The following is an 18,335-nucleotide window of genomic DNA, read 5'->3' on the forward strand; positions in this document are numbered from 1 at the left end:
ATTTGGGGAGCTGCCTCCATCTAGCGGAGGGAATCACACATTACATTAGTTTATGGGCCTTGTTTCTATGGCAACACATGTTGTTCATGAGAAATAGTCGGGTCACAGACAGGTGCTGGTGAGAAACACTTAATTTGCGTGACTCTTTAGTATTTGTAAACAAAGTATTTGCGACTAAAACAGGTAAACATACATTAGACTTTTGGTTGTGAACCCTACATAAGTTAACGCTACATTAGTTAACGTTAAGTCTAGTTAAACTAAAGGAGCCGTACTTGGCTAGCTTAGCTTTTAGCTTGGCGTCCACCCTCCTGTTTAAAGCCCAGACAGGCTCTGGACCATGGACGGGGTTCCGGGAGGTCAGAGTGCTGCTGTCTTACAGCAGGTCAACCAGTTTTGGTCTATTTTGGACGAAATGTCACTGAATGATCCCGGAGCTTATAAAACGTTTATCGACCGCCAGCTGAGTGAGGGAGCTGAGTATTTCTCACCGCCTGAGCCGCACTGCTGCCTCCGCACATCTGTACAGGTACAGTACGACCAAAGCACAGGAAAATGTACTTTTCCTAAAATGGAGTTTCACCTTTTAGTTTTGTAAAGGTTAAATTGTACAGGTAAACTGTTAAGATATAACGTTAAACAAAATCGTTCAGAGTGGTTTAACGTGAAATGCTCCGTTCCAGAGAAACTAAGTCAGAGTTGTCCACAGTGGTGGTGATAGGAACCAGACGTGCTTAAAAAGCTGTAAAAGCTCCCTTAGAGATTCTGGGGCTTCATGTTAAAGAGTGAAGCAGGTCCAACCGTGCAAAAGTGTTATTTTGGCAAGTGGAGTTGTCTCTAATATTCCTAATCTTTTGCTCGTTGTAAAAATATTACAATAAAAGTTTCTTACATTTTTCCAGGTCCACCTGCAGCACTTACATAGATTTGTGTACCAAAAACAGTCATAATTCATTTTTACATGACCATTTTCCAACCTCTGTTCTCATATGAAAAATTGTATAAAGATTTGTTCAAAATTTTTTATATGTTTGAAATACACTTTAAATGCATTGCAGTCCATGCTGAAATACATTCCAACACTAAAATGTATTTCAGAATATGTTGCCATATTAACCTAATATATTTTAAAATACATTTCTTTTAAAAGATATGGGGAAATATTACTATATGAAATTACAGATATGCTGCAGATGTTGTTTTAAGATAGTTTTATGATATAGTTAGGCATAAAATGTATTATTTCATTTTTTGCGTAGAAAAATTTGATACTTTTTACTATAGATACTTTTTTTTTTTACATTTGTTTCTCATTAAACCACTTACATCTCAATGACTGAATTATGCACACATTTTGAAACATTGGTAGAATTAATAGAAGTAAATTAGAGCAATTTAGAACTGCAGTTTATTCTAAAATAAAATGCTTAGTCTAAAGTCAGGCTTTAAAGTCAAAGACAATTGCAAAGCAGTCCAGGAGCTGAACCAGCAAAGCAGTATAAATTAGTAACTAATGTTAGTGACTAAAATATAACTGAGTAGATTTCATTCCTCTCAAAAGCACTTGAGCAGATATATAACTATTATCGTTTGAAAATACTCTGGAAAGGACAACAAACAACAACTTTTACTTGAGTAAATGTAACTACTTCATACCCTAGTGGTCCATATGTGGGCCTACACTTCAGTTCCTTACCTTTAAAACTACATAACTTACATATTCGTTTGATAGATTTTACCAGAAAGTATGTTTTGTAGCTACAGCATAACAAGGCTTTAGGTTAGTAACCACATAATAAGGGTTAAGGTTTGTGTGATTGTTTCCAGAAGCCAGAAGAAGGAATACTGTATGTGAACATGTGTGGATGGAAACGAGTGCCAGCACCCACTTCTTCTACACAGCCTGTTCCTGTGTGTGGTGGAAGACTGGAAACGGTTGCTGAAGAGAATGGTACACCTCACCTTTCATCATTTCTTAATCCAAGATCCTAAAGCCAAATCATCCACGTGTGTGAAATCCTCTAGGACTGTGCTGTGGCGGGCATTGCTTAAAGATGATTAGCATTATCCAGGAAAAAGACTAATGATGTCATTGCTGCATTACGTCAGCAGCTATAAGCAGAGTGAAATTGTAGTGACTGTTGGACTTCCTGCTGTGAACAAGCATTCTGGAGACATGCATGGACTTTTAATATATAATGTATTTTTATTTATAAACACTCTGAATGCTTCTTCCCGAACGCCTATTAAAACTCTTTCTGATCGGGAAATCAAAACATGTTTTCATCTACACTCTCAGAAAAAAGGCACTAAACTGTCACTGGGGCAGTACTCCTCTTGTCACTGGGGTGGTACCTTCAAAGGTACATCTCAGTTCCTTTAGTCAGGGAACATAATTGTATTATAATCCATTGAAATTATATTTTCTAAGGTGTACTGACTCCACACACCCCATCTAGTCTCCAGGCATTTTATTTTATTGTCCTGTTTTAAAACATTAGCTTATGAAAACATACAAATATGTTTTTTTCACCTGTGAAAAACATATTTATGGTACACAATTTGAGTGTACACTTACATTCAAAGTACCTTTATATCTAGCAGTGTACATGCCTTTTTTTCCAGAAAATTACTCTATAGTGGATGTGGCCGTCAACCCTGCGGTTCTTCAGAGGGCAGAGGGAGACACACAGGAGAAGGAGCAGATACACCTACTGGCTCTGAGCTTCATTCAGCAGCAGCACAACCTGAATCTGTCTCAACACTTCACTGTCACTAAAGCCAAACTAAAGGGCAGCGTACAGGATGTGAAAGCGTCGGTTTATGGCACCACCTCAGTCCAAATTCAGCAGCCCTAACCCACAAACAGAGTCTGGTAAGTGACAGTTGTATGCAGTTCCAGTTGTTTTGCTGAGTGAGATGTTGCCACCAATTACAGTTTTATTTAGATGAAAACAGAAGTGTTGCATTTACTTCCAAGAGAAAGCTCCTCAATGGGCAGTAATATTGAAAGCTGTTATCTCTTTCCTCAGCCGCCTCACTTATTCAGCAGATCTCTTCACTGCGAATGGAAGAGACTAAAGAAGACTCGACCATTCATCTGAGTGTGGGGCAGGAGGAAGGCAGAGCACGGCCAGGCCTGATTGAGGTGATCTCCAGCACAGAGTCAGCCCAGCCGCAGCTGCCCAAGCACCAGGTCACGGTGTGCGCAGAGAGAGGCGGTTCAAGCAGGAGCTTAAAGCTGCGTGTGGAGCTGCCTGGAGTACACTCCGTCTCCCAGTGCCAACTCAGCATCACCCAGGTAATGCCACTACATCTGCTTCACTGCATCTGGGGGGATGCTTATTTTACAGTTTAAAATAAACGTTGGAGAGAAGTGATTCAAAATGATCACTAAACTCTTAGTGATACTGGAGGAGCTCTTTCAAATTGTACATACGTAAAATGCATAGCCGTTATCATTCATAGGTTCTTTCTATCCAATAGTGCATTCTTTCATAGGATATTAGTACAGTGCTTCTAGTCAGTGTTTCCAGTCATTGAGCTGTATATTATATATTTATATACTATGGAGCTCAGATAAATACAACAGATGTAGTAAAAACAATATGCAATTTTTTTTAAACATCTTTGTGTCTAGTTCAGTTCAACACATTTCCTCTTACTTTTAACACATCTAACACGTTACATGGCCAGTGTGTCGAGATTTTAACATAGTCATATGCAGTCTGTGTTAGAGGTATGGTGTATTCTTGTGGCTTGACTTAAAAGAGTAATAACACAGTACAGATGTACAGTACTGTGCAAATATCAGGGACTACCCTCATTTTAAAAGCTGTCAAAACAGCCATTGAGTACAAGTTATTCATTTTTCAGTATCAGGAAAAAAAGCAGAAAAATATATTTAACAGAAAATTAACCAGAAGCCACAACAACTAAATAAAATGTCTCATTTTTCAGTATTTAAGTATGTGTCCACAGTTTGCCTTTATTAAAGCTTCCAATCTTTTCTGTTTCTTGCTTTCAGTTTTTCAAAGAAATCTGTTTTCCCCATCCTTTCCCATACTTGTAAACACTTCCCAAGTACAGTCTAAGAAGTTAGTTGCATTTTCTGAGTCTTATGATCCAAACAATCCCCATTACAGATTTAGACTCATGTCCGGTTTCAGTGTTCTAGTGCAACTTTACATTTTCGTCAATTCCCTTTTCTCATTAACAGCTGCTTGACAGCTACACATGCTCAAAGATAAAAGTTTTAAGTACTGTTTATCTGATGGAGTTTTGGAGGTCTTCCCTATCTTGTACAGTTTCCATTTTGTCTGTAACTTTTAATAATTTTTTGAACTCCAGTTTTGGAGACTCCTGTTATTTCACTTATTTTTCTTTGACTTCATTCTTCCTTATGCAAGTGGATTATGTCATATCTATTCTCCTTTCACCATTTTAGATGCACATGAGAAAGAAGGTAAGCTGTGTTTGGGTTAGTTCTTGTGTGAATGTGCTTCTTTTAAGTGGAACATAATGTCAGTGACTCCTTTTGTTGGCAGGACACAGCTGAAACACATGGGCTTTAAGATTGGAAGGATGGAAGAGTTAAAGTGGCAGTAGATGCACAAAAGTAAAGAGTGGACAAATTAAATACTGCTAGATTTGATATTATACTTAGTGTTGGAGGCCTTTGTGTAAGAATATACCTTTTGCTGTTTTTATGAAAATAAAAAATGATCGACTTGTACTGGACATTAAATAAACAAAACGGTGGTCTTTTTCTTTTGCGCAATACTGTTGATTTAGTGAGATATTTAGACTCTAATGCAATATATTTCTCTGTTTAAAGGATGACGTTCTGCTGGAGGTGGAGGAACTGTATCATCTCCATCTTCGGTTTCCTGAGCGTGTCAATGACGAGACTTGTCATGCATCATACAACAAAAAGAAACATGTGTTGACTGTTACAGCATCTGTACTGTAAACTCAACAAGAAGATTCTCAAAACCCCCTTCAACTGCATGTACTCCTCTTCAGCTCCATGGTAACCTCACTGTGCATATCATCAAGAGTGTCTCCTGACGTGTTACTTGAGCTAAGAATGTACTATATAGAAAAACCGAATTACGTTACAGTTTTTGTAACATTATACAAACTGAACATTGCATTTTGCACATTGTCAGACATGGTTTTTAGTAGACAAATGAACAAAAACATAAAACTTGGTGGACTCAAGTTGTTCATGGAACACATTTACTAAAAAAGTGAACAAATACTGGATGCATTTGATTTCAACACTGAACAGACATGCAGACTGCACAGAAAAGAGCAATATTTTCAAAAAGCACATTTTTATATTCAAATAATACAAATTTTACAAATAAGGTGGTCCCATCTCTCCCAGCTTCTGGTTTCAAATGACAGCCAACAAGTCTGTCTATGGAATCACTTGCAACAGTTTTAAATGAATATTCTATTACCATGAATAGAGTCGACAAGATAATCCAGCAAGACATTGTGAACTGTGACCTGAAACACACATGGCAACATTCTATGTTCATTACAAGTCGTTTGGCAACTAATAAACTCCTTCCTTGATTTTCCTCCTTGATTTTCTTTTTCATATACAGTGTAATTGTGTTCTTTATTAAAACACTTTTTTTTAAACTTATAAAGCTTTTTTTTTACAGAGAAATGAAATACAGATCATAGTACCAATACAGTCAAAGCAATGTCAAGAATTATTTTGTTGAAAACATTCTCAGAATCAGTTCTCACACAAAAAGTGAACAGACTACAAACTTGCCTTGGCATGATGTGAAATGACGTGGTGCAGATTCTTCAAAGCTGAGAGGTGCTGAGGTATATATACATGTACCAAATGAACATACTGAAGCGATTACAGTCCCCAGATCACTTTGGCTGCACTTCAGTCTTCAGTTACCTGCCCTCACCATGGTCTTCCTCTACCCAGGCAACTATCTTCCCCTCCCATCCAGGTATTATAGCATCATCCTGGAACACCTGATAAATAGAAGATAAACAGGGCGGGGCACCACTTGGTGAGGCCATATAGGTCATATAGGCCCACTATATGAACAGTTACAGACTGTAACCCATCTGCTGTCATTCACAACTTCTCAGCCATCCTCATTTATCATCCAGCAGTGGAGCATTCTCACCGTACCAGTGAGACTTATCAGTACAGGTATCAGGCACAGTGCTGTTGATGGGGGTTCCAGCTAGAAGCAGATTTACCTCCTAGATAGATTGGACTCTTTCCATCACACAGTGCCGCCAGGTTTTTTCTTGGGCTCCCTGTTATGGATGGCTGTACCATTAATGGGGTTGGAGCTCATAGTCTCCTGATGTTGGGGTGAATACTTAGACTGTTGCAGCACTCAGGAGCCCAATTGCATCAGTAAGCAAGAAACATGGTTAATTTTAAATTTGAATTTCATTGAGCATCAGAGAACAACTTTACATAACAATATAGGATACAGATTGTTGTTAACAAACTATTTGAAGTTCAAAATATTTAGGTCAGCCACAAATTATTTAAATCTCAATGTAAATTAAATCGTTGGATATTAAAAAGTTGGATATTGATGTGTTTCTGACTGAGTATTTTATGTGTTCGTAATACTGAGGCAGATTGTGAACTAAGTTTTTATTCTGTTAACAAAAAGGTGCTATACTGAAGCAACTTTAAGGGGCTCCTGAGTGGCACAGCGGACAAAAAATTCACGTCAACATCAGGAGATTGTAAGGTAAAACCCCAACCCTCAGCCAACCATGACTAGGGCCCCAAGAAGATGAAATGCCTGGTAGCCCTGTGTGATGAAAAAATGAATAAAAAATGCGATGGGCATTGTGGCTCTTTTCAGTAAGTCAGATCAGTCGGCTCAGCTCACCAATAAGAGTCATCTCTTTTGCTCCCAAATGGCTCTAATTCAACAGCATTGTCCGTTTTTTGATTAGACAAGTTAACAATATTATCTATTATTTGTTTTTCAATAAAACCTCTGTCTACTTTTTAATGAACAAAAATGCATCATTTGTCATAAAACAAAAAAAGTTACATGTTAATACGTAGTTTGACTCGATACATTTCGAGAGGCAGGACTCACAAGACAAGCAGACAGGAAAAGTGCAAAAATGACACATCACTAGTATTCTAGTAGTGTATTATATATTTCTGTATTGTTTACCTGGTGCGATGAATGTGACTTAGGGGAACTTTTGACTAAACTAAGAAGTCTGAGCTGATCTCTAGTGTCCTCAACTTGAGTTAACTCAAAGGAAGGATGTTGCTATGTTTAAATTTTTAGTGCAAAGTAAAAAACAAAAGTGCAAAAAACTGCATGCAGAACATCCCAGTACATCCAACACAATTTCTGTAAATCTCTGAGAAGTATGGTATTAAAATATTGATAGCAGATAGGGGTGGGAATCTTTAGGCACCTCACGATTCGATTACGATTCAGACGGCTGCGATGCGATTATAAAACGATTATCGATGCATCTTGACGCATCTTTTTTTTCTATATAGGACTTCTATTTTCCAAATGTCTGAAGACTTACTGTCTGAAGACTCACGATTCGATTCAATTACAATTCAGCGGGCTGTGATGTGATTACAAAATGATTATCGATGCATCTTGATGCAACTTTTTTTTCTATACAGGATTTCTTTTTTCTTACTGTGTGACGACTTGGTACTTTTAAAGCAAAGTATTTATAATGATCCATAATGCTTTTACTTCCAATATCTTTTATTAATAAATCAAATGGAAGTGATGTGGCAAGTGAACTGGAAGGCTCTCATTCACTGCTTTTGTTTGGAGCACATAAGACACTGAAGCCACTCATCTGTGATAAAATGCGCTGTTAGGGTGACATAAGATCCAGTGGCAATGGGTGTCCAAGCAGCACATTATAGTCATCCTGCCCGTTTTCTTTAGTGATTTTATAACTTTGGTTTTGGTCTCGTTGTAGAGAGTGGGTGGGTGTCAGTAAAATATCTTCGATCGCTGTGTCAGTAAAATATCTTCGAAACTGGACGCTTAATCTCGGCTCCAAAATGTGCAACAAAGCGCGAAATCCCTGGTTCTCAACGACTGAGAACTGGCGTGCAGACTGCAGGTCACACAGCAACGAAGTCTCGCCTAGCTAGTAGCTACAAAAAGACAGATGAGTGGACTTAATCGCATTTATAAGCAGCGCAGTTGGTTTCCTGGTATGTTAAATCTGCAACGAGAGACTGTCAAACACTAAAACGTTGCGAAGATGAAGTCGCTTCTCTTTCGAATTTTTCCGTTCCACCTTAAATGGTGTCGCATTTACATTCGGCGCCTCAGGCAGAATTTAAGGTGGAACGGGAAAATTAGAACCAGAAGCTGGAGAATGAGAAGCGACTTCAGCCTCGTAAAACAGTCGAACACTGAGAGACATTTTACAATAAGCTGAACTACTTTTGAAGAAAGGTTTTCTGGTGGAAATGGGAGGAAAGTGGCTGCAGCTAACGTTAAAGTAAATCTGCGCTCTCGTTTATATTGTTTAGCCTATATTAGGACATTATCACATACTGAGACATACTGGACATTAAATTGTTGTGGCTCCCAAGGTGGTTTGATTTTTGTTGAAAGGACAAAATGGCTCTTCTTATCATTTGTGTTGTGACTCCTGATCTAACCTGGCTTTTAATGCAGAGGGAGTCGGTCGGATTTCTCGCTCATCCTGTTGTGTTTTTGTTATGTGCCGCCACAGACTGTCCGGGCACTGCACTTACCCACTTCCAAGTTCCGCCTTTTACGTTCCGTCAACATTACGTTATAAATTAAATATTTAGAAAATCGATTTTTGACATTTATGAATCGATTCAGAATCGTTCACGTCCACATCGCGATGCATCGAAGAATCAAGTTTTTCCCGCACCCCTAACAGCAGACATCTCAGGGTATATCACATAATGATTATATCACCATTAAATCACTTAAATCCAAAGGGGTGGAATGGAGGGATGTTGTTAAAGGCAGAATATGTTTATAATTATTATTTTTTCTGAGGGAAACCCCTTGCATCCCACCTCAAATTGAGCCCTGGTTGTTTCTAATAAAGTGGCCTGTATGTAAAAGTCTACTAACCTCTTCCTTCACTGTTCCAAACTCTGGATCAAGAGACTTGAAGTGATATCTGAAACTGCCACGTCTGTCCACGGCGGCTTTGAAATCCTGAAGTGTGACCTCACCAAGTCTGCCAAATAATAAAAGGTATTCAGAATGATAGACAAAATACAGATGAGGTTATAATGTATCTTGTTACCGTTACTCATATTGGTACCTTTTAGGGATGTTGACTAGGAAGGGCGTGAGAGAGCGGTCTGTGAAATAAAGTACTTTGGTGGAGGCTGATGCGCTGAGCACAGGGCTGCTGTGAGAATGGGCTATCTCTGAAAGAAGCACATACAAAAACACTTCAGTACACTCTTCTGTTAGAACAAATTTCATAATTTAACTGGTTTAAAACGGCTCACTGGAAGTAGGTGGCCATGATTCTCGATCTGTGTGATTGGCTCGTCGTCCTGGAGATTTGGTTGGGCCCTGTGGTCAAACAAGATTTGAGATTTGTTGTACACATGTAAACGTTATTCCTGCTTAAACTGATTATAAACAATGGCTGTAGATCAGGTGGAGTTTTTTTCACATACCTTCCCGTCCTGCCTCTTCTTTGAGTCATTGGCATGGAGACGGTCCATCAGGCTGGCCACACCCTGCTCCAGCGTGTCCAGCGTGTGATGCTGGGGGTCATGACCACTGAAGCTGTTCCTCAGACTGCGCAGAGCGTCTCGCACCAGCTGCAGTTCATCACCCTGACGCACACATATACATGAACATTAGAGGTAAAAATTCCACCACTGTACAGGGGCAAAAATTCCAAACATTCACTCTCAGCTAACTGTGAAAACTAACAGTCAGAAACCACTGGTGACTCACCATTCCATGTGAAAAGGGTAAAGAAGATGTCTCCATCATGTGACTGTAGCCATTGTTCTCACAACCAGACAACTGGAACAAAAGAGGCATCAAAATGTGACTTATTAGGACACAGAGCACAAATCACCACCCTATTGTGCTGTGATTGACATGAAGCTTCAGAGTAATTGCTCCCTCTAGCGGTAACTGAGTGCAGTAAATCTCTGAACCTCTGTGAACTACAGCCAGTCCCTCCAGGCATCTGCAATCACAAATTTAACTAAATTCAACCAACCCTCGCAATATTTGCAAAGACTCCCAATTGTGTCCCATCACTGCATAATTTGTGTTAAACATATAATTGCTGCTACAATTATTGTAAGCATACATCTTTTGCCCACCATGCCAGAAAGCCATGGACAACGCAGAGATGATCACATTTACCACCAAATAATTTAGCTAAAGACAAGACAAGGCTTGCTCTTTTTGGGGGGGTTGGATAGCCCTTCCCCTCTCCCCATCACTCAGCACAATGCCGGCCAGTGCAGGCATCTGTTAGCTGACATAACAGAACTGGTGGGACGTACAATACTGGAAAAATAGTGTAATATACAGTAAACTTTAATACTTTTTACATTGGTTCTGCACTTTACCGTATGGTGACTGTTTTCACTGAGTTTGCGCAGTGACTCATCCAGTTTAGCCTGCTGCTGTTGAAGTTGTCTGTCTTTCTGTGCGATTTCTTTCTACGAGAGGAAAAAAAACATTCTTCCATTTTAATCAGTCTTGACAAGGTGCTCCGTTTAATCAAAGCATGAATCTAGCTTTAAAATTCTTTAAATGACAAAAATAAGACTTACTTTGCAGTCGCTCAGCAGTTTGTCTCGATCGCTCAGCTTTCTTTGCAGTTCCACCTGGAAACAAAGGCTGCTTATATAAACTGTACATAAACCTGCATCTTTTCCATGCACTCATTTTTCTGTTAGAACATCCGAACAGATATCAATGTACTTTCATTAATGCAAATCATTCTCTGAGTGAGTGATGTTTAAGGTGCAGTTATACTTACATTCTGCCCTGCTAGCTCCTCTCTGGCCATGCTGGACCGAAGCAGCTCCTGTTTGAGCTGCAGCACTGAGTCCTCCTGTACTGACATGCGCTGCTGCAGAGCATCCTGGGGAGGCAGGCAGTTGGATCAAACAAGGGGGTTAATTCGATTAGGCTATACACCTGCAGTTCTGCAAAACTACTGAAGAGCTACTGATCAGTTGGTGTTGCATAGCGGGTAAAACTGTCCCACTTTGGCAAACACAACACACTATACCAATGAGAGTCCTTGGGGAGGACTCCTAACGTTACATTTGTCTACCTCTGTAATATAATTCAGTTGTAAGTCACTCTGGAAAAGCATGTCCGTAAAATATGCATAAATGTAATAAATGTAAATACAGTGGGTTGTAAAGACTTCACTAGTCCACAAAGTAGTAGCATACTTTCTTAACACATGATAATAATATATTAATAATTTAATTAATAATGCATGCAATTCATGGAGGCATTGCTTTTGCAATAAGCATTCATTAAATATCAATCAAGAAGATTTAGGCGTAATCTGGCCTGGCTTACCTTAACAGCCTGAAGGTTGCGTGCTTCTTGCTTGTACCTCAGCAGCTCTCTCTGAAAGACACATGTTAAATCCCTTGTCCTTAGCATCTGCTCAGTCATTCAGCTGCTACTAAAAGCTCAGATCCTCTTCATTTACACTCACCTTTAGATCCAGTGACTCCTCCATGCTCTGATCAAGACGACTACGGATTAATATCTAGAAGAAGGAAGATGAACCATCATGTGTATCTCTCCAACGGCTAAAGATTCCACTAAATTTATCACAGTAAAATCATAATTATTCCAACCATATGACAAACAGGTGAATTACCAGCTGCTGCTCTGCGTTGGAGACATTGTCTCCAAACAGAGGTGCTGCTTGCTCATCTTCAGGCAGTGACCCATGAAGCAGCAAAGCCTGGATGAAGAAACGAGGAGGGACAAACTCAGTTTCTAAATCATCTCATAATGGCAGGCTGAGTGTAGAAGTCATGCAGTGCACATATGCTGTTGGTCCAACAAGGATGTCCAAACAACAGCTATCATGTGATCATCCTTGGACGCGATTTAGCGATTAGGCTAATCTGCTTCCTTTCTTAAAGCCGCATCTCCCCTTTTCACCCATAATCTCCTTCATTAACATCAACTTCCCACATTCTCTCTTGCTGTACAGTTCAATTAAAACATTTCTGTTCACCAGTATTATAGATTTGGCCAAGTAATTAATGTGTTTTTAAAATTAGGCCCAATAAATCTGTGTAAAATGTAAAAAAAAAAACTGACTGGCTCAGAGCTGCTAGGAGAAGCCTACAAATGACTTATTACGATTTCTTTTTCATATGGTAACAGGTAATAGGCTATGCTTGTGTATTTCACACACCACACTCACAATATCTGGATTCCAAAACCCAAAATATCTAGAACAGGTGAAATTTAATATTTAATATTTTATATTTCATATTTTCTATGTAACATCTGGGTTGAGACAGTAAGTTCAGGGAACAATATGGTTAAAAAATTGAACTCTGGAATGTATCTATTGTGTATCACGGTGTATTATACACCAGAATATATCAAACCCAGTTTGAAATATCTGTCCTAGGCAAAAAGGCCTTGAATACGGTGTTCTAGTGAGAGAGTATGTGACAAATTTGATGGTATCAAATATCTCCAGCAGGCCTATTTGTATTTCAGGTGTCTTCAGAAATAAAATCAGTTTTTATCTTAGTTTGACACTTAAGAAATGTGTTAAGAAATTGTTATACTTCAAAAATTACTTCAGAATTTTCTTAACTTCTTGACAGAAAACGTTGTAAAACTGCAGCTTTGACACTGCGGTCAATGTCTGACATCAGTCAATGCCTGACAGCGTTCACTCAAGGCTGCTGAAGTAGGTAAGTTAGCTAGCCAGTTAGCAAAGTACGTTCTCTGACTTTGTAGGTAATGTACTCACATAACCACACACTTTACTCTTCTACCATATACTGTATATATGATATGACGCTGAGTAAATAGACTAAAGGTTAAAGCCTTAAAGGTCACTAGCTTGAGACTTTATATGCACCTAATTTGAGAAGTGCATTTAAGAGCAATGGGCCTCATTCACCAAATGTTCATAAGAAGAAAGTTCTTCTTAAAACCCACTTGAACATATTGGTGAATGAGGCCCTGTTATGAAGATCTCAGTGTATGTATTATGATCCTTCATAAGTCTTTTCATCTGATTTTTGTGAATCTGGCCTCTGAATATCGAGCTCACCTGAAGCCTTGACACCATCTTCCTGGTCTCCTGCATCTCCTTCTCCAGCTGCTCCTGCTGGGCACACAGCTGCTCCTCCCAGGAGCTTGCATCCCCTGTCCCAGCATGCTCTGGGCCTGGAGTCGGCTCATTTACCGAGGACTTCACTGCATCCTCTGGAATGAGAGAGAGAAATGGGCCATGGAGAGGGAAATGGCTGAGAAAGGCGAGCTGCAGAACGAAGGTGATTTATGATTTACCCTGATACTCATCTTACCTTTGATGCTCTGTGGTTGCTCTGTGTGGTTCCCCACAGTCTCAGCCTGCTCTTCAGACTGGGCGATGATGTACTCCTCTTTGGGGGTGTGTGTAGGGCTGGATGAGCTGAGACTGTGAAGGTGAATCAAGTGAGCAGTGAGAACCAATAACTGACCCAGTTGAAGATTACGTCACAAATTTATCTGTTAACAAAGAATGTCATTTTTTCATCAGTTCTCATTGAATTGTTTAGACGTGACTCAACCATCGCTAGTCTAATAATGAGTCTAGAGAGATGGTATGAGATGGTAGCCCTTCTGTGTTAACATGTACTGAATTTTATACGATGGCTCTATGCTTTCACACGGCTAATCAGTCTTTCACCAGTGCTCTTACAAAACATGAACTCCACTCCCATGTGGGTTTTGTCTTCCAAACCACAGTGATATGTGCTGCCAAAGCATTCCACAGAAATATGCAACCACAAGCTTTCAATAGACGTGAAATGGGAGGGCCCTTCAAATACCCCTAAAACACCTCAAGCCATAGTTAAGACTTGGTAATGTGATCTCATGAGACCACATTGTCAAACTGACTTTTACATTCAAAACAAGGTTGAAAGTTGGAGAGTTGGATCCTGGAGAGTTGGTCGATTTAGATACATAAAATCTACAAATCTTGTCTGAAAACAGAATTCTAATAATCAGTAGCTAAGGGCACTATTTTTGAGCTTAAAATGGGTTGAATAACAGAAAAAAACACTGATCTTACATTTCCACACCTATATACAGTCACTTCATGAAGCACAGTATTTTATCACTGCATCTCTTCTCATCAGCGTGGAAATAACAAGAAAGACATGTCAGTTAATGGCAAACTAATTCAGAGATAAACAACTTTTGACTGAAAGACTTGAGCTGCATTCCATTCCACAGAGTCCCAAAGCAGTACTGTTATATTACCTACACACTTTAGCACAGGGTGTCGGTTAAGAGAGCTGCTTTTGGAACGTCCTACAGCATCATAATCAAACACGCATCTTTAAGAGACATGCAGTGGCTGATGGGTGACAGACTGACATCACAAGACCACAGAAGAAGGCAAGCAGCAGACACTGCATGCTCACTTCTTGTCAACTGACAGTGATTACCCTCTTTTATTAACAGTCTTAACTAAGTTAAGGTTACAGTGGCCCCAAAAAGTATTTAGACACAATTTAAAATTATATTTGTTTCAGAAGAAAACACTTTTAGCACAACAGCAAGCTGATGGTAGACTCTGTGTGTGGTACTGTAAAGCACAGAGGTGGAAAGTTAAAGACTGGGGCTGTATTTCTTACAATGGTGTGGATGAGCTTGTGTTTATTGGTGAGATCATGAAATATACACAGGCATTTTGGATGCAAACCTGCAAAAGTCTGCAAAGAAACTGCTCAACTTGAATGATAACGATCTTTCTGTTGAAAGAATACTTTGAAAAAAGGAAATAACAGTCTTGGAATGATCTGTTTAAAATAAATGCCACTTGATTTGACATTTTATTTTTCTTAAAACAACAAACTTAATAGATTTTAAGTATAGCATAAAATGTCCCAATATTTTTGGAGCAACTATATGCTATTTCAGTGTAAAACAAGCTTCAACCTTTTTTGTTTTGCCTTGAAATTAATAAACGAAAAGAAAAAAATGTTTCATCCATGCTCCATATTCCAGTGCTGAGCTCTGTTAAAGCATGTCATCCCCACATTAGTAAACTAATTCTATGTTTTGAGGCCGGTCCAAGTAACCAGCAGCCAGTGGCCTATTTTATCAGGCATATGAAGAATCTGCTGTCAGAGATGTTAAAAGGAATGTACTGCCTCCGCACTTCATGAACACTGAATGAAAATGAATCACATGACCTGTCAATGCAGTCTACTCTTTACCGATTATGAGCTGCTGGCATGGAGCCCTGTGTAGTACCCCCACCACTCTTAAGTGTCATTATCCTATCATACTTACTGCATCTACACAAATCAAGGGTAAAATTCGGCATAGAATTCTAATAAGAACAGAAGGATGGACAGCACTGACCATTCTACATGCAATGGTTAGCGGTTGCTAGGCAATATTACTTGGGCAGAAACACCCATCACACTCATGGAGGCTCAGACTGAAGCACACAGCTCATCCTTAAGAGAAGAATGAAGAATCTTAAGCCTGTTTCACACCTGACAAAGCCTAGCATGCCCATTAGATTAACACAATGCAGCAAAACTGATGGAGAACAACACTACAGCATAAGGTTAGCAGATGAAAAATGGGCACTACACAATGGAGACTGTGTCTGTTTGCTGTATTGTCTGGAATGGAGTATGCGGCGAGAGGACAGGAGACAGAGAGAGAAAGATACAGAGAGGGAAAGAGAAGAAGAAGGGTTTACAAGTCATGAACTGAAAGCGAGGAATTTCATTCATACCATTTCATCGGTTTGGCTCCCATGCTGCAAGCTGTTCTCTTAACCTCCCATGCTGGTCCTCCTTCTCAATTTGTGGCGTGTACTGGAGCGAAGGGGCAGGACCATAGCAAATAGAGTGGCCACGTTAAAAAGGGTGTGCACACAACAAAAGCAGCCTGCATGGGGCAATCAACTCTAGTCCAGCGGCGATGGGGAGCAGCCCCCAGCTTCAGTATCTCAATCAGCTTCAGCACAAATCCAAATCTCTGCTTGTTTGGCAAGATCCCCAGAATGGGATGGCCCAGTGGAGTAAAGACCCCGACTAAATCCTTTCCAGCATGTTCAGTCAGAGATAAAATCCAAAACCCCGGTCAGCATTTGCTTGTCTCCCGGGATAAGAAGTATGAGGCATTCCCATTTTCATTTCCAAGCCATAACAAGACAGAAGAGAGGAACGGAGTGGTATGCCATCCCATCCGTCTGCCGAATCCTGCCTGTTTCTTCAAGCACACTGCTTACAAAATCGTGCAAGTCCTCTCCTTTTAGCAGATTTGTTGTTCTCTGGGGTTAGTCAGAGAGATTTTTTTCTCCCACAACCTCCCCATGTCTCTCTCTCTCTCCCTCCTTGGTCATCCCCCTCCCTTGTTCCTGTTTGAGCACAGACGGCTCAGCCCTGGTGTGTTTACCCTCCCCCTCCGCCTCCGTCTCCTCCTTCTCACCCCTCCCTCACCCACCAAGCAGCTCCCACCGAGGGTCTGGGAAGGGGGGCTGTGGGGGGATGTAGTGGCAAAAGCTTCCACCAGGCTGGAGGGCTGGGTGTGAGCACTGAGCATCTTCTATTTGTTAAAATCAACGAATACATTTTGAACTGTCTGAATAAGAGCTTAGAGAATTACTACAGTGGTACCTCTATTCGTTTCATTCATTCAGGAAATTCCACCAAGAAGCAAGTTGTACTGCATCAGTTCCTAGCCAGCTTTAAAACAGCACTAGACTAGGCACCAAAAACAGTCATAAGCAATGCCTGTATGTCATTAAATCATGTCCTGAGCTCTCAGGCAACCATTGTGTGGATATAACAAGCACTAACAGGTGCCTTTTGTCAAACTAAAATGTATTGATTTAAGTCACATGTGTGAAGAAATATCTAGAGAAAGTACTTCGACCCAGTAATGATGCTAAGATAGTTATAAAGCCTCTTTTTGCAGGCCCCTTGTAGCCATTCTGCTGGGCAGAATGGAAATCAATCCATATTTTTTATTTATGTAATTAAATAATTAAATATTTTTTCCCCGTATCTTTGTTAACAGACTAACTGGAGTGTGACTCTGTGTTGAGTTGCTAGCAAGCAATGAGGGGTGGAAGAGGACGGATGAGAACTCCCTGCTGTGAAAACAATTCACACCTCTCTGCAAAGATGTCCATGCTGAGATAAAATAGACAGCTTAACTGCAGCTTTCTTCATATAATCAGATCATATACAACTCCCACAATATTAAATAGAACTGAAAAACAATAAAAAAAAGAATTCAGAAATGTTTCAGAATAATCCAAATAATATTTGGTTAGTAACTGCAAACTTACAATAATTTGGGCAATTCATGTTTATTAGCCCAAAAAAACAACATTAGAAGAAATGACAAACAAATAAACAATTGTGAGTTTATATATATCAGCATGTTAGCTTCACTATTTCCAAAGCTCTCTTTGAGGAAGACCAGTATTTACAGTTAACATCCAATACCTGCTTCAGCTAATCAGTGCTTCATTAAATTAAATCAGGTGCTGCTGACGATATTGAACAAAGTGATACAGTGGCTGGAGTTCACAGAGGAGTGAAACACCAAATGCTTTTCTAAATGTATTCTTCCAGTCTTTGTTCTTCGTCTGTATTATTCTAAATGTGATAAACAACAAAATATTCTTGTTATGTTTTAATATGTTTGTTAATCTGTTATAGTTGATATATAATTTGTTCATTTATCATTTAATGTTACATAGTGTTTTACTTGCTGCCAAGTCTATGTTTAATTCTCCCCATGACCCAGAAAGATAAGCGGCTTAGAAAGTGTGTGTGTGTGTGTGTGTGTGTGTGTGTGTGTGTGTGTGTGTGTGTGTGTGTATTTCATTCCAGTCAAACATTTTGGTGTTACAGTTGATTTGTTGTAGATATGCGACTGCAGCATTATTCCCATTCAATTTTCCTGATAAAAGCAAGTGAACGAATGGCATTTTGTGCTGAGACAGCATGAAATTGTCCTCATAAAGTGCTTCAACCAAGAACAAGAGCTAAAAATAATGTTGGAGGGAGTCTTCTCTTATTGTAAAAAGGGAAT

General features: G+C 39.6%; 2 protein-coding genes across 2 annotated transcripts; one reads left to right on the forward strand and one right to left on the reverse strand.

Annotated features, from left to right (window-relative positions):
- Positions 1 to 96: 96 nt before the first annotated feature.
- Positions 97 to 5,591, forward strand: pih1d2 (PIH1 domain containing 2). Its single transcript, XM_036560633.1, is given in 6 exon segments — positions 97 to 529; positions 1,828 to 1,951; positions 2,626 to 2,810; positions 2,812 to 2,875; positions 3,033 to 3,301; positions 4,838 to 5,591. Coding segments are annotated over 6 exon segments (966 nt in total). The 5' UTR covers positions 97 to 340; the 3' UTR covers positions 4,973 to 5,591.
- On the reverse strand, positions 5,215 to 16,679 carry dixdc1a (DIX domain containing 1a). The gene is made up of 15 exons (XM_036560621.1): positions 16,021 to 16,679; positions 13,583 to 13,695; positions 13,327 to 13,481; positions 11,899 to 11,985; positions 11,731 to 11,784; positions 11,589 to 11,639; positions 11,032 to 11,136; positions 10,823 to 10,876; positions 10,616 to 10,708; positions 9,984 to 10,055; positions 9,698 to 9,859; positions 9,524 to 9,590; positions 9,331 to 9,439; positions 9,135 to 9,243; positions 5,215 to 6,012 (listed from the first exon to the last, which is right to left on the reverse strand). The coding sequence occupies exons 1-15, from the start codon at positions 16,041 to 16,043 to the stop codon at positions 5,929 to 5,931; spliced, it is 1,338 nt and encodes a 445-aa protein (XP_036416514.1). The 5' UTR covers positions 16,044 to 16,679; the 3' UTR covers positions 5,215 to 5,928.
- Positions 16,680 to 18,335: the final 1,656 nt, after the last annotated feature.

The sequence above is a fragment of the Colossoma macropomum genome, unplaced genomic scaffold (genome assembly GCF_904425465.1).
Source record: "Colossoma macropomum unplaced genomic scaffold, Colossoma_macropomum, whole genome shotgun sequence".
In the NCBI taxonomy this organism is placed as follows: Eukaryota; Metazoa; Chordata; class Actinopteri; order Characiformes; family Serrasalmidae; genus Colossoma; species Colossoma macropomum.